Below are 16015 nucleotides of genomic sequence, written 5' to 3'. Positions count from 1 at the left end.
TTTTGATTTATTCTTTAAAAAGTGGTCTTTTAATTACCATTATGCCTTTTTCAGAATTTTTTTTATGTGTCATTTTCTAGGACATAGTGTTTGCAGAGCGGCAGCAGTTCACAAGAAAACCGTCTCTGAGTTATGGGTGGGACTGTTGGCAGGAGGTAAGCCTGCTCTCATATCCCATCATTCCTTTGTTTACACTCTCTCCCGCTAGCTTACAGCCCCTCACACGCCCAGCCTAACATTACCGGTGCGATAAAAATGTCGAGCATTATGGGAGCTATCCAACCGTATAGTTTTGAGCCAGATACCAGCTCAGACGAGGAGAATGAAGATGGAATCCATCAGAATTGAGCAGAGAAGGGAGCTTGTGGCCTGCCTGCCATAGTAGCTTCTAAGTCACAGCTACAAGGTTTTCCAATAGCATTTTTCTGTCTGCTCCTGATTCACAATGATTTGAATAAAGAAACACTCAGAAATGCATTAATTTTCCATATTTATATATTTTGAGAAAATGCTACAAGAGCATATTAAAAACACAATTTTCATCAGAGTGGGTCTTTAAGGTTTAAAATGATATTTCAATTAGTGTTTTTTTTTCTTTCGTTTTTGCTCTTGTAGTTGTGATAGATCATCAGAGCTCAGGCCTGACACCTCATTTTGTCACGTGAGCCAAAATGAGTCAAGTGTGTGACCGGCATTCAAACCTGCAGAGTTAATGTCTGCAGAGGTCATTTGGTTTTTCTGGTGCTCGCTGACATATTGCTGTGTCAGTAGCTCTCTAAAAGCAAGGAGGCCTCAAAGTGCTGATGCTGCGTGGACCTCATTTGTTGAATAAGTCATTCCTCACTGTGACACGTTTATAGCTTCAATCTTTTTCTATTTGGTGGGAAGTCCTTGTAATCTTTAACATTTGCCCCAATCATGTTATGCAAGATTAAAGACTTATGTAACTGCTAAGACTGCTAAGGGTTTTTTTTGGGGGGGGGGATTCACTAGTTTTCCATAGTAAGATGTGCCATCTTTCACTAAGGTGACTTTCTTTGTTCAGTGTCTCCCCCTGTTGTTAGGAGACAGGAACAAAATTTCTTTGAACTTTCTTCAGGCTCCTCAGTCTAATCCAGGGGTCTGCAACCTTCAGCAGTAAAAGAGACATTCTGGCCGATTTTAAACCAGAACCCAGTCAAAGCTGAAACGCCTTACTCCACCCTTTAGGAAAATATAGCTCTGCTTTGTATTTATGCTACTTTTAAGCCCACTGAGATGACTATTGTCGTAAATATTGGACTATATAAATGAAATTGAACTGAATTTGAATTGAAAATGCTAAATGTAAAAAAAAAAAAACTATTAATTTGGTGCAAAAAAACAACAGAAAATACATGTTTTTTGTAAAAATGAAATAGACACCCCATGCAACATAAGATCATGTTTCTGCAGCAAATGTAATCCAATGGCAACTTTTACCCACATACCACTACTGTTTGCCTGAAAATAAACAACAGGACTTCAATGGTTTATTAAAAATTTGTAAAACATGTACAAATAAGTAATTGTAGCAACTCCTCTCTGGGGAGCAACTAAACTTATTTAGCAGTACATGTGGTCTTAACTTTGTCCAATTAACCCTTGTGCTATCCTATGACCCCAACCCTACGTGTTCTCCCTACCATGACAAAGGTGGATAAAGGTGAAGAGGATTTCATGTAATCCATGGACACCAGTAAAGATCGCAAATCATTGAAGAAAAAAGGTTCAGTGCACTGTCTAGTGGGTATAGATGACCCAACTCCCAATGGTAAAGTGCCTAGGATAGCACAAGGGTTAGGAAGATAAATATAAATATTTTACCAAAGTTTAGTTCAGTATTCGAAATTGAACAGTTGAACACGTAAAACTGCTTGATTTATGCAGTGGAGAAAAAAACTTTACCGGTACACCATTCTTTTACTGTTATAGAAGCATCTCAGTCATAAATTCATAAATGTGAACAACTAAAATTAAATCATTAAGTAATCCTTACTTTTTAAAATTACAATTGTTCAAATTTTTTTTAGACAAAAGAGCCAAATGTGGCTCTAGGTTGCAGATCCCTGGTCTCAAAAATAGACTGTTTAAATGCAAAACTTCCATAGTCTTGAACATAGGTGAGTGCAATAATGAATTAAACACTATAGCAGTGTATTGACCATTTGCTTTTTAGAATGAATCTAAAATATGTCAAGAGTTTGCTACAAAAATTACAGTCAAAATAAACCTTATTTTTTTCCTTTTGCACCAATTTAATGCTAATGCAAAATCGACCCTAAAATAAAGCATTAGATGTGATTTTATTAATTAAAAGAATCTCAATATGACAAAAATATTTAAATTTAGAGATTGGAGGTGAATACTTGTGTTTGTTTCTCACCAAAGAACAAAAAGACTACATTATTTATTATTTATTAAATAAATATGTTATTTTCAATGTTTTTTTTAAACATTTGCAAGTGTAGAGTGACAGGCTGCTTTTGCTTCACATCTATTTATTAGGCTGTGGCTGCCTTCAGTTTCCTCTTGGCTTGCAAATACCTCTTGTGGCACTTGGGTACACAGTCACAAGAGCATTATAAAATCGACACTGACATGTGTGACCCTGGCGTCTCAGTGTTTCAGGTGTTACACTTTCCCTGGAACAATTTCTGAGCAATGGGAGGTCAGTGCTGAGAGAGACTGCAGACGCAGTCACAGTCTTCCATTGCAGCCATCTCAATGGCCTGTCAGTGGCACATAGACGGTTCATCCTGTCAATAAATAACCTTTGCTGCAACAATAAAGTTTTTTTTCTTCTTATTACTCACTATTATACTCATGTAAAAAGTTACAGCTTGACCTTTGGCCAACAGGAACTAATAAAAAAAAAAGAAAAATGCATTTTTCAGCCATGTTAAATTTTTTTCTGTGTGTAAAATATTGAAATGAATAGCTTTAATATTTCTAAAATAAATTTAAAAAAATATTTGTTGTTTTTGTTCCATTTAAGCAAAATCACCATCCATTAACTTTTGATTGGAGTGTTCATTCAGGGTTGCTGGAGCCTATCCGGCAGTTGTCAGATGAAGGTGGGGTACACCGTGATCAGTTTGCGAGTCCACTACTGCCCACATAGAGACAGAAAACCAAACACACTCACATTGAAGGAGCATTTAAAGATTCGCTAATTAACAAATGAAGCATGACTGAGGGAATAATAATGGCCAGGTAAAACCCATGTATCCTTTGTGCTTTCTTAGATGACCCCACCCTTACATTGACATGTTCTTCCTACCATGAAAAAGGTGGATAAAGGTGGAGAGATTTCATGTAATCCATGGACACCAGTGAAGATCACAAATCATTGAAGAAAAAAAGTTCAGAGCACTGTCTAGTGGGTCTAGATGACCCAACTCCCAATGTTAAAGTGCCTAGGATAGCACAAGGGTTACGCACAAAGACAACATGCAAACTTGACACAGAAAGGACCCAGAATTCGAACCAGCGCCTTCTTGCTGTGCAGAGAAAATGCTAAATAATTCAATTAAATTTTCAATTTCATTCATTAAGCCCCAATTTCACAACAACATTGGTCTCAACGGGCTTCTTACCGGTAATTGTAAAGTAAACAAAAAATCGTAAGAATCATAAATACATAGAATTCGAAAGGAAAATTCTAAACTGATCTAACAAAACAGGCTAAACTAAACGGACATCCCTGCCCTTAGACTCTCCTTTCACAGTAAGGAAAATCTCCTAAACGGATTCTGGAAAAAAGAAGAAACCTCAGGGGTATCCACATAAAAGAGGGATCCTCCCCAGGATGGAGAGGCGATGTACCAGAACTCTTAGAGAAGAATTAACTTATCTTACTCTACAACTACATGTTTAAATAGTCCAGCAGATGGGTTTCATCCAGATGGAGTTGGGGGGCGGCTGGGGGCGTGAGACAAGCCAGAGGCAGGATCCCTGGTCAAATGTAGGAGCAGGAGCAGAGGTGAGCCAGAAATGAGGTACAGGGTCAGGTACAGGGGCACAGACGAGCCAACTGGAATCTGGAATAACTCCCACTCCCCTCCTGGGGAGTGGGAAAGAGGGACAATACATGAACCACACTGCATCAAACAGAGGCATGGAGAACTAAATGATAAATAATGATCAAGAATGGAGGAGAGGAGAAGCAGATAAGTAGAGGACAGAACCCCAGTGCAATGCTTTCCCCAGCTTTTAAATTCTAGCAGCCTACTAACAATTGTTATTGTTATTAAGTTTATTTCAAACATGTTAATAGTAAGTTAAATATTCTCTGATTAGCTAGTCTGACAATAAGCTTGTCCAAAGAGGAATGTTTTAAGTCTAATTTTGAATGTTGAAACTGTGTCTGCCTCTCTTACATGAGCTGGGAGCTTATTCCATAAAACAGGGGCTTGGTGGCTAAAGGCTCTACCTCCAACCGTACTTTTACAAATTCTAGGAACCACAAACATTGCACATTGTGAGCGGAGTGTTCTGTTTGGATGGTAAGGCACTGTAAGGTCTTTGATATAGGATGGGGCCATACCATGTAAGGCCTTATAGGTAAGCAGGAGGATTTTGAACTTGATTCTAGAATCAACTGGGAGCCAGTGAAGTGAAGCTAACACAGGAGTGATGTGATCTCTTCTGCTAGTTCCTGCTAACAATCTAGCTGCTGCATTGTGAAAAAGTTACAGACTTCTTAAGGAACTTTCAGGACACGCTGCTAACAAAGAGTTATAGTAATCCAGCCTAGACATAACAAATGCATGGATGATTTTTTCACCATCACTACACTGCAGCCTCTGTGACAAAATTATTTTAAGAAAAAACTATGAGATTTCTGTGAAAAGTTAGGATTAAAAACACAATCCTAAATAAAACTGACATATTAAAGTAAAAAACAAAAAGAAAACAATACTTAACAGTTGTTCTCCTACATTTGAATTAATTACAACACATTTGGCAAAATATAGACTTCAAATAATTTAGCAAATTTTTAAAAGTTTTCAAATATTTCTTCAACGTCTTATCTTCCATTTCTTCCTCCACACAAATCCTTCTCATATTTGTCAATTCCTTAATTTTAAATTCGTCATGCAGTTGGTGCATAATCCAGTAATTTAGACATTTAAGCAAAACAGATGACAAACAGGAACAGAAAAACTATCAAAAAGTATTTTTAAGCCAATTTCAAGAGAAGTGTACCTTGACCAGCAGATGGGAGTACAGGGCAAAACACGGCAAATTAGTTTTTAGATGATCACTATTTGTGTATTTTTTGTCCTCATATATTTTTTGTAGTTAAATAAAGTTGCAGATGAGCCAGTAAACAGTGCAATCAGTCACAGCAGGTTGGCCATGATCAGCCTGCTTTACTTTAGCTTATCTGTTAAATACAGCCTGCCTGAACATTTGCCCTCAACTGACCTTAAAGGTTGTTATCTGTCGCTGATTGACAGGAACTCCAGGGAGGCGTGTGAGAATAACATCAGGATCTTTATAAGTACACGGTGAATGCTTATTGAACTCTTTTGTAAAAAATTTTTTTTTGAAACATTAGAATCTTGGGCCATACTTGAATTATTACTAATGATTTAACATGGGGCTTTTATTGTGAAAGTTTAAAGTGTGACTCCTTTTTCAGAGGTTGATATATAAAGCTCTTTACAACTTTTATTTACCAATTTAAGTCAATTTTTTGTATTCTTCAATCAAATAAACAATATAGCAATGTCTAGGTGCACTTCAGTATATTCTAAGGAACTAAATTTAACAGTTTATAAATTCTTAATACTAAAGCTTTGGGCACTTTCCTCTACTTTCATAGAAAACAGATGATAAAATTCTAGATTTTCTATTTTAAACTTTTTTGAGGCCTCATATAGGTTTCTTGGTGTTTGCTCCACAAGGAATTGTCTACTCAACCCAAAAGACTTTTTGAATAAAGATTGATCTAAATGTAAGCCTATATTTATAAAGAGAAACATGTCACAGTTGAAAATATTGTTTGGAATTTCAGTTTTCCTTTTTTAGAATTCTTCCTAAATGTTTAGAAATTAAATTCAATGCTTGTTTGTTAAAATGGTCTATTTCCTTGAGAATCATATGTAACTCCATCATATTGTTACTTTTAAATCTTAGAACTCTTTTTTAAGTGGTTGAAACTGTTTGTGTGTGTAAACATTTGGACTTTTTTTCTTATCTTCTCATACCTTTCTCCTCTTTTGTGTGCCCCATTGAGGCAGGGGTCCCTGAGCGATCCCCCCTTTTCAGCAACACACTCAGACCTTAGACTTTAAGACTTTTGAGCTCAATTTGAGCTCAATTATTTACAATTACGCAAAAACAAACGCACAGAGAAATGCAGTGCATTCACAAAAAAGGCATCACGAAAAAAACACATCAACTCACATTTTATAACCCCTCAGAAAACATTCACAAAAGCCTTCAAAAGAGAGCAGAGCCCCCTGAAGGTACCTCAAATGAACCACTTTTCCCCTTTCCTTTTTTTCCAGCAGGACCTTGCTTACACTACATGTCATGCATGCTTAAATAGTTGTAACACCATGAATGGATAATCCTATTCTTTGTCTATTCTTTTGAACAATACAGACTTTTGGTCAACACTTTCTTTAGCTTTTTACAGTCTCAAATAAATACTTTAAAATATATGTTTGTTCCAACTTCTGTGGAGACATTAGACAACCAAATAGATTTTAAAAAGCAGCAATGATCCCTTGAAGAAAAGGTGGAGATTTTTTTTATAGAGAAAGAGGATAAGAAGAGTTACCTTTATGTCCAACCACAAATATCGTTTTCACTGCATGCACAGAAAAAGTATCTATTATTTTTGTATTTTCTTTGTAATAAATCTTTAATTGACTGTTACAGAAAAGGAATATGGAGAATCGTCAAGAGAGGGTTCAGCTTGATCTTCCACCACAAACTAGCACTGTTGATGCCTGTTGTTAGTAAAGGAGACTAAAAACCACCCCTCAAACACAGACTGAATGTTGGGAAAGAGCATAGTTGCCCTGGCCAGGGGGCAGATCAATGCAGCACAGTCAATGTACAGGAACATCAGGGGGGAAAGTGGTTGTTTGGCTGACAAATGAGTTCCAAACCTTCACATTTCTTGAAATGTAAAATCACACATCAATTTACCAATAATAATAATAATAATATTACATTTGTTCTGATTAAAAACTGTGTGAATGCAGTTTTTAATATTTCTTTTTTTTCTTTCCATTCTTTTGTTTTCCAGTCTATTTACTTTGATAAAACATTCCAAAATACTAAATAAAATAGCTAAGGAATCTGATGGTGCTTAAATCCACGGTGTAGTGGTGCATCCCTCCTCTCATTGGCTGTCTGCACTGCAGGGCCATTTTTTCAGATTAACTTTTAGCTGCAGCAGTTTTAAATTATATACCAAAACTCCGCACAGAACCAGTCATTTCTAACAATCAGTGGTAGTTTACGAACTAAAGAGGTTCTTTGAATGGTTGTTTCAGGATAATCATTGTTTTTGTTTCTTTGGGGTGCTCTTATTTCACTTTACGCACAGCCCTCTTCTTGTGACTTCCTCCTCATAAAGCAGCCTTACACTTACGACATGCTGCTCTTTGCACATTTACAGCTATAAAAAGGCGACGCCTTTGACCTGCATAGCAGCAAGTGTGATTTTTGACCCGGAGGACCGGCGCGGACTCGCCGCAGCATGAGCAATCCCCACGCAGCGGGAGCGCACAGCTCCACAGCGATTGGTGCCGCACTTGACTCTGGACACACTTGACACCGAGGAAGCAAACATGTCTCGTTTCATCGGCCGTCTCCTCGTCGCTGTTTCCCGACACGCAGGAGTCCGATCTGCCGCGACACCGAGGAGGTTTCCTCCGTGCGCGCGCGCAGTGTGCACGTCTCCAGGTACTGCTAATCTGCACTGTTCTTGTTCTGTCCTGAGAGCCGCCGCTGCCTTGGTGCTACTTCTGCCGTTTTATCTTTAGTTCCTTCTTACCTGGTCAGATGGCCAGGTCTCCTTTTCTTGAAACAGAAAATCATTTGGTTTCTCATGTACCTTAAAAGCAGCACCAACTATAATCCACACAAAGTCTTTCAAACCTGCAGCTCCATGAGTGAAAAAGTCTGTTTCCATGAGAGCTGGTGATTGTTCAGTCAGACTCAAGGTGACCTCTGCTTTGTGCAGCTTTGCAGTCTCTCACACGTTATAGTGAGACTACAGACTGGAAGGAGAAACTGACCCCGGAACAGTATGTAGTAACCAGAGAGAAAGGTACTGAAGAGGTGAGTAAAATAAATAGATTTTAACAGGAAAACGTAACTATTCCCAACATTACTATTGTCTCAGCATCACCTGTTAGTTTCAGTCCATCTTTAACATGGTAAATGGAGTGCACTTATATAGCTTTTTGCTTTATGCTGACCTCCCTCTTCAACACGCATTGACGTAACCATTTCCATTGAAAAGTCTATGTATATGCGTTTCAGGGTTCCACGTTCAAAACTCTCACATTAGCGCGTCACTACACAAGTTCCTACATCTGTTTTAGGGCTCTGCATACAAAACGCGCATTGAAAGTTAAACCAGTTGAACTTTGACCAATCAGGGACTCAGTGACATATGGGTGGAGTCCTTTAAAAAACACAGAAATACCAACCTTTTAAAAATTGAGGGAGAAAGTAATAATTGCAATTTGTGCCTGACTGGAATTCTATGACTCCAAGTCTTTCATATATTGGAAGAGAGCTGTGAAAGAAAAAGCCTGGAGCAAGATTTGCACCGCTTTGGCATTTCACAGTGAGCCTCTTCCAACTGTATAGGTACATACCGGTAATTAATAAAAATAATTAATAATAATAATTTATACTTTACACAATGGGGAAATTCTTCTCTGCATTTTGACCCATCCCCTGGGGGAGTGGTAAGCTGCAGCCTAACTGTGCTTGGGAGGCAGTAGCGTTAAGGGCCTTGCCTAAGGGCCCTCACTGGGTGATGTTCATTGCTCGCCATTGATATGGTAATTGACACACTGATGGCAGCTCTGCTGCCCAACATTGACACCAGAGCAAACTGAGGGTTCAGTGTAAGTTAAGTTGTTGACTTTAAGACTTGTAGAAAGCTCATAAAGAGCCCAGATGTCTTCTTCTCCTTGCATTTTGTTTCCCTTTGTCTTTGTTTTGCAGCCCTTTAGTGGCATCTACCTCAACCATTACGAAGTGGGGATGTACCATTGTGTCTGCTGTGATGTCCCACTTTTCAGGTTTCTATCAGAAATAATGGATGTAGTTTCCAGAAAGTTCTGAAGTAGATACTAATGGTGGAGATCTCACTTTCTATTTTTATCTCTACAGTTCAGAGGCAAAGTATGACTCGGGTACTGGTTGGCCTGCATTCAAAGAGGCTCATGGGACATGGGAGCGGGATGAAAGCCATGCGTCTATCATTCGTCGCCCTGACAACAGCCTTGGCAGTGCTGGGACAGAAGTTCTGTGCAAAAATGTGAGTTGACAATCATTTAGTTGCATGAGGGTTTAAATCACTTTTGTGGTTTTTGATTGGCTGGTGTGTTTGTTACAGTGTGATGCCCACCTTGGCCATGTGTTCGATGACGGGCCTGACCCCACAGGTCAGCGGTTCTGCATCAACAGTGTGGCTCTGACATTTAAACCCAGAGAAAACGGCGTACCGGACCCGCACGAGCAGAAATGATGGACTTGACCTGCTGCTTTTAGCATTTAACCAGAGTATTGATGCAACAATGAGACCTAAGCACTACTAGAAATAAAATACGCAGAAAGGTTTGCTTTCTAAACTTCCACTTCTGTTGAATGGAAAAAAAGTTCTATGTTTTGCTTAGAAATGTGGATTAAAAACATCAGATTCATGAATGAAAGATGAAAGAATGAAAGAGAGTGCCTTTACTGATTCTTTTATGTAAATTAGAGAATAATTAGGACAAAAAGTAAGTAAGACAAGAAGCTTTTATTAACACATCAATAGATGACTAGCTATTTCTGAACAAATATAAATTGTTTCAGTATCTCTGATATTAATTAAAACACATTTTTATTCTTACATTTATGCATCTCTGGTTTTCTTGTTGCACTGAAAACGCAATGATACTTTTCTTAGGGAAAATTACAGAGAATTTGTCAAAATTGCGTTTTTTAAAGTTGCTTTTTAAAGGAAAAAGTGCTATTACAAAGTATTCAATGCAAATGCTTAGAAACACACGTGGCAAAATTGCTTCATATTTGCAATAAATTAGGTTAAAATTTAACTGACTGGACCCGTCATTTGTTTATGCTGTTTCTCCTCTGCCCTTTGTCTGATCTGTCTCTGGGACTGTGCTGGAAGCTGGAAGAAGCAGATAAGGGGCAGAAAGAGACAGAGAGGGACAGAAAGTAGAAGAATAGTGTTCGGGAAAACAGGTTGACCAAAGAGATCCAACAAAAAGGCAGTCTGTTGAGGAAACCACTGCTACCGTCTGTAGAATGGTGAAGATCAGTTGTTGCACGCTGCTACTGGGGATGTTGATCTGTTCCTGCCTCTGGAGTCCTGCTGAGACAGTGGGAGGAGCCAAGAGTCGACCTCGACCTCAAAGAAGACCCAAGAAGCAGAAGGTCAACCCGGTGGACGAGAACCCACCAGCTTCGAACATTGATATACAACAGGTAACAGTCAGCCAAGTAAAGTCATCAAACCCTGCAGCCAGTAAAGCCAGAAGAAGTGTAAAATGTAAAATCATATTGCAATGTTTTGCAATAAAAATTGATTACATGTAGTACGTTTTATTTCTTTTATATTAGTTTTCTAATGTTCAAAACTTACTCAAAAGGAGGGCATTGTAAGCTGTTCTTAAGCACATTTACAATAAAAATATAGCAGTTTTATGTAAAGATGATTAAATAAAAAGTATTGTTAGACACATTTAAATATGAGAATTGTTAAAAATTCCAAACAAAAGTAAAGATAAAGACTTAATTTTTTTTCTTCAAATAGGAATTATTTATAGAGCAGCATGCTGGGTTTGGTCACATCAATAGGCTTTTTTGGATTATAATTCAGTGAAAAGTGATCACTTTTCAAACATTGTTGAGTTTGTTTGAAGTTAAAGTAGAACTGAACACCATTTACAGTTTTTTAAGATTCATTTTCACAAACTAAATATGACAGATTTTTGTTTAGCGTCAAGAAATGCACTTAAGGCAAAATAAATCAAAAACATACAAAATATGTTTGGATGATATAAACTTTTTGATTGCTGCATTTCTGTTGCTCCACAGTAAAAGGTTTGGTGCCGTTAGCTGACCTTTGCTCACTGACCTTGTTTTAGATCCTCACTGCTTTGTAAACAGCCTGTCGAACTCTCAGACAGAACAGAAGAGTGAAAAGTAGAATACTTCCCAAAGGGGTAATAGTAATGTGCATAAAAAGCTGCTTTCAGGATAGCATTGAGCAGAAAACCACTTCAACACCTTCCATGCTTTTGAGGTTTTCTGAGAGTTTAGTTTTTGGAAATTGATCCTCCTTTAGGCTCATATTTTACTTATGAAAAAAAAAACATCTTCAGAGTTTTTGTAACCCATCAGCAAAGTTTTGGACATTACTATTGATAACTGTGTGGGCTGTGTTTGCCTGAGCAACTGTTTCAATATTGTGTGGAGGAACTGGAGCAAACAAATCATAGCCAGAATTTTCCAGATTTGAACCCTGTTTAAGTATTGCTAACGTGTAGCTGAAAAATCAATTGAAGTAGCAGGGGTTAACAGAAACACAATATCTGAAAGATTTCAGTGCCTTTTGAAGTCACACTCCGATCATCTTTAGATCTGTTGTAAAAGTGTTTCTAGTGCTCTTTTAATTATGATGTATGTCTATCATCATGAGAAAAATACCACAAGAACATGTTGAAAACACCAAAAATGTGATTTTAATTGGAGTGGGTCTTAAATGAACAAAAGGGGGTAAATTTAGGCACAAACCAAGGATGAACCCGTGCTCCACTGCAATTTTCTTAATAAATTATTTTTTCAAACACAATCATTGTCAAAATAGAGAAATAATGAAGTAGATCAGTGGTCCCCAACCACCGGGCCGCGGGACATTTGGCACCGGGACGCACAGAAAGAAAAAAATATTTCAATTTTATTGTTTTTTTTCGAAAAAACGTTTAATTTTGAAAATTGACCGGATTCTCTCTGTTACATCCGTCACACTTAACGCAAGTCAAAGTCGCGACACCAAACAAGAGGAACCTGCACCCGCTAAAAAAGGGCAATCTGCCTTTGACAGGCAGCGGTAAACGTGCCTTGCATTGCACCTCACCCCCCCACCGGTCCGCGGTAAACGTGTCTTGCGTTGTACCGGTCCGCGGTGACAGAAAGGTTGGGGACCACTGAAGTAGATGAGGCCATTTTCATCCATGTGAGAAACAAAAATTAAAGCCCTTTTTCTTCAGTATTCATGGTCTTGTTTTGCAGATGACAGGAACATGGTATCTCCTCATTGCTTCCTCCAAATGCCCCTACCTGTTAAAGCATGGAACCAATGTGCAGCCAACTGTCATGACCCTCACGCGCTCCTCTGCTTCAGACCAAATTCTGTCTGTTAGCACCAAAACACGACAGTAAGTATTCCTGAAAATATGCTGCAGTTCTTTTACCTGCCACCAGATGGAGGCATAGCTTAGTGTTAATGGATCATAAAACATTTGTATTTTTTTCACTTCTAAAGACAGCAACAAAGAAAGGACAGCTAAGTCTGTCATCCTCCTCCTCCATTTTCTTTAAAGTCTATATTTTTAATATGATCTGGCAACATAAATGGCAAAGCATATACTGTAATTTCTTTGGTGTTGATCATGTGTGCAAAGCGGAATCAGATTTGCTCCTGACTGTTTAAATAACTAGAAAAATTAAATAATGAAAAAAGCTCTTGTTGTCAGTAACCATCAGTGTTGGGAGATAAAACAAGAGTACCATCTGTCTCCAGTTGCTGGACGTTTGACACTCAAAGGTCAGCTTTCATCTGTAAGCTTTTTACTGAATGACACTGCAAGTTCTTGGAGAGAAATTCTGTTGTTCCTGCCAGGAGATCGTCCTGAACGGAACACTGAAATAGTGATCGGGGAAACAGACTACACCTCGTATGCTGTCATATACTACCACAAACAGGGCCAGGTCACAGTAAAGCTGTACAGTGAGTTTAACCAGCTTTTGAACGTTTTACCATCATTTGAGTGCAGTAAACAATCTTAATGTACTTCCTCTTTGTCTTGTCTGTTTCTCTGTATGCAGGCAGGTCTGTGGAAACGCTTTCAGAGCCCATGTTGACCAAATTTGAGCAGCTCGCTGAAAAGCAGGGCTTTGGGCTGGCCTATCACTTTTCCTTCCCCGATTACAGTAGGTTTGAGTTCAAATCCAAACATATCTCGTCGTTTTAAAGCATTTCATGTTGGAAGATTGTGTTTGCATTATTGTTGCGTATTCCCCTCCAGGTCACTGTGGTGAAGTGGATCAGGACCACGTTATCAGTAAGCTGTAGTCATTTTTAAGAATCTAGTGTACTGATCTTACTTTGACCTAAAGACCAGCTACAATGAAAAAACATGTTGTTTTGCATTTTTAATCTTACTCTTGTGGCATTTTTCTAATAAAGGAGGACATATAGAAAGAAAATTGAGCTTAAGTAGTTGTTCAAGCTTGTAGTTCAGGGATAGACACTACTACTGTATAGCCGGGCCATAAACTTTCTGCTCCACTCATTCTGATGCATCCACTTGTAAGCGTTTTCGTTTTCCTCGTCTGGGCTGGAATCTGGATCAAAACTGAACAGCTGGATCGCTTCAATATTGCTCGCTATTTTTGTTGCACTGCTGGTACTGATAGGTTGGGGTTGTGAGGGGCTGTAAGCTAGCGGGAGAGTGTGTAGATGTAGAAGATGGATGACAAGAACAGTACCGCCCACAACTCAAAGGTGAATTTCTAATGAATTACTGCCGCTCTGCAGAAACCATGTCCTAGAAAACAATGCTTTTAAAAAAAAATTTGACGAAAACTGGTATAATCATAATTAAGAGACCACTGGGAACACTTTGAAAATAGATCAAAATATGATCAGAGTGGGACTTTAAAGGCAATGGCAAAGAGCAACAGTTTTTAAACATGAAATTCATTTTCAAAATTGTCATTCTTTGCTGTTGTGAGGCATTAACTGACAAACCAGCAAACAGAGATTTACAAAAAAAAAGTCCATCATTACCTGTTACAATGCACATGTTGAGTATTGAAGACCCATCACAATACAACAATGGTCAATCAACACAGGTTGCAAAAACTATTGTCCAACTTTAAAATGAAGAAAGGGTTGAGAAGGTTGAGAACTCTGGGAAACAAAAGATTCAGGAATCAGCTTTGGTGGGAGGAGCCTGCTTTGATTAACTCACATGTATTTACATAATGATTTACACATCAAGTGTTACCAAAGGCACACCATGACAATTTTGGTGTGTTTCAGCATTTTGGGAAGACTTAAGATCACACATTGTGGAGAAAATGTCTTGACGTTGTGTCAAAATGCATCTTAAATTCTCATTCCAGGACTCACTCATGCATGTCCAGACTCGATGTCTTCTGTTCTTCTAGTTACTGTCTGCATAATAGATAGAGACACTTTCACAAATATAAATACAATTTCGTGTGCATTCGGGGGGAAACCATCCATTTTTTGTCTTGCAACTTCAATCTGTAATTTTACTTTCGATTGTTAATTTCAGTTAATCTAGTTCTTGATGGTATTGTATATAAATTATTTTTACGTTCACAGCCTCAGTTGAAGAGCCTAGATGCAGTTTTTTTTTATTTGTAAAAAAGAAAAAAATAATTCCAGAACCTGTTATTCATTTTCATAATAAAAATGTTGGACACAATTTTGGCTTCGTTTTCAAACCAAATCATGCCCGAGACTTGTTTTATGACTTAAAAAGTGAAAGCTCTCCAAAAGGTTTTCGTGTTCTCTCTTGCAAGCTGTGTGTTTTCACAGCTCAACTTATGTAACAAAAAGTTTACGAAACTTTGACAACAACATGTTATTCAACCTCCTCTTCCTGCATCTGCAAAAACCCCAGTGTCATCCTCATGGCTCCTTTCTATTTTTTTTTTAACAGATTGCATTCCTACATGCTGAAGAAGATGGGCTCCACCGTGGATTTTCCTGATTTTAGTTTGAAATGAATTGCAAACAAAGAAGGAAATACATATTCTAATGTGTGAAAAATAAAGTTTACATGAGAACATTTATCCATCCATCCATTTTCTTAACCCGCTATATCCCTTTCTGCATCAGGGGGTTGCCGGACCCTAGTGTTGGTGGGGTACACCCAGGACCGGTTGCCAGTCTGTCTCAAAGTACATGAAGAAATCTATCAAATTGTGTGAATTGACATGAACAAGATGTAAATAATTCACATATAAGCTCATTTTGCAGTTAGTTTGGTTATATAAAAAATGATGTGGTGTTGGGGCTGCAGATAATAAACCCCAGATGTGAACATGCTTTCAAAGAATTTGTTATAAAATGAAGTTACCAAATCTACCCCCGGCTCTTTCTGACTCCACCTCGCCCTTCTTGGAGTGTGTGTGTGTGTGTGTGTGTGCGCGTGCGTGCATGTGTTGCATAACCTGCTTATTGCAAGTCAGAGCGTGTCTTGCCTTCTCACAAAGAGTGCTCAGATTCAGAACATTGACCAAAATGAACAATTGAGTCACGATCGATTAGTTTCGGCAAATAAACAAATATTTCTAAAAGTTAGTTTCCGCAAATAAACAAATATTTGTAAAAGTCCTGTTGCTTCAGATGACTTTTACAGGAAAGAATTGTTCCATCCTGGGAGTTTTTTGTGTGTGCATGCAGTTCATAAAGTCACTGGGATTTTGAGTAAAGGTGAACATTTTTAAAAAAGTCGAGCAG

At 38.2% G+C, this 16015-nt stretch overlaps 2 protein-coding genes across 3 annotated transcripts; both read left to right on the top strand.

The window, feature by feature from the left end:
* Nucleotides 1-7714: 7714 nt before the first annotated feature.
* msrb2 (methionine sulfoxide reductase B2) lies at nucleotides 7715-10321 on the top strand. The gene is made up of 5 exons (XM_004080995.4): nucleotides 7715-7950; nucleotides 8231-8328; nucleotides 9229-9305; nucleotides 9397-9544; nucleotides 9623-10321. Exons 1-5 carry the CDS (start codon nucleotides 7836-7838, stop codon nucleotides 9752-9754), a joined length of 570 nt encoding a protein of 189 aa, XP_004081043.1. The 5' UTR covers nucleotides 7715-7835; the 3' UTR covers nucleotides 9755-10321.
* Nucleotides 10322-10369: 48 nt separating this feature from the next.
* On the top strand, nucleotides 10370-15345 carry c8g (complement C8 gamma chain). 2 transcript variants are annotated; one of them, XM_004080994.4, is made up of 7 exons: nucleotides 10370-10719; nucleotides 12529-12674; nucleotides 12993-13063; nucleotides 13139-13246; nucleotides 13345-13449; nucleotides 13545-13580; nucleotides 15213-15345. In XM_004080994.4, exons 1-7 carry the CDS (start codon nucleotides 10540-10542, stop codon nucleotides 15230-15232), a joined length of 666 nt encoding a protein of 221 aa, XP_004081042.1. In that variant the 5' UTR covers nucleotides 10370-10539; the 3' UTR covers nucleotides 15233-15345. The 2 variants fall into 2 exon arrangements, with proteins under 2 accessions (XP_004081042.1, XP_011487141.1); XM_011488839.3 differs by having other exon boundaries at nucleotides 10387-10719; nucleotides 12993-13246.
* Nucleotides 15346-16015: the final 670 nt, after the last annotated feature.

Source organism: Oryzias latipes, chromosome 20 (genome assembly GCF_002234675.1).
Source record: "Oryzias latipes chromosome 20, ASM223467v1".
NCBI lineage: Eukaryota > Metazoa > Chordata > Actinopteri > Beloniformes > Adrianichthyidae > Oryzias > Oryzias latipes.
This window is presented reverse-complemented; position numbering and strand designations above follow the sequence as displayed.

Coding starts and splice junctions, on each gene's coding strand:
- msrb2 (XM_004080995.4), top strand. CDS start 7,836: ATGTCTCGTTTCATCGGCCGTCTCCTCGTCGCTGTTTCCCGACACGCA. Junction 7,951..8,230: donor CGCAGTGTGCACGTCTCCAG/GTACTGCTAATC, acceptor TGCTTTGTGCAG/CTTTGCAGTCTCTCACACGT. Junction 9,306..9,396: donor TGTGATGTCCCACTTTTCAG/GTTTCTATCAGA, acceptor TTATCTCTACAG/TTCAGAGGCAAAGTATGACT.
- c8g (XM_011488839.3), top strand. CDS start 10,540: ATGGTGAAGATCAGTTGTTGCACGCTGCTACTGGGGATGTTGATCTGT. Junction 12,675..12,992: donor GTTAGCACCAAAACACGACA/GTAAGTATTCCT, acceptor TCTTGTTGTCAG/TAACCATCAGTGTTGGGAGA. Junction 13,581..15,212: donor GGATCAGGACCACGTTATCA/GTAAGCTGTAGT, acceptor TTTTTTTAACAG/ATTGCATTCCTACATGCTGA.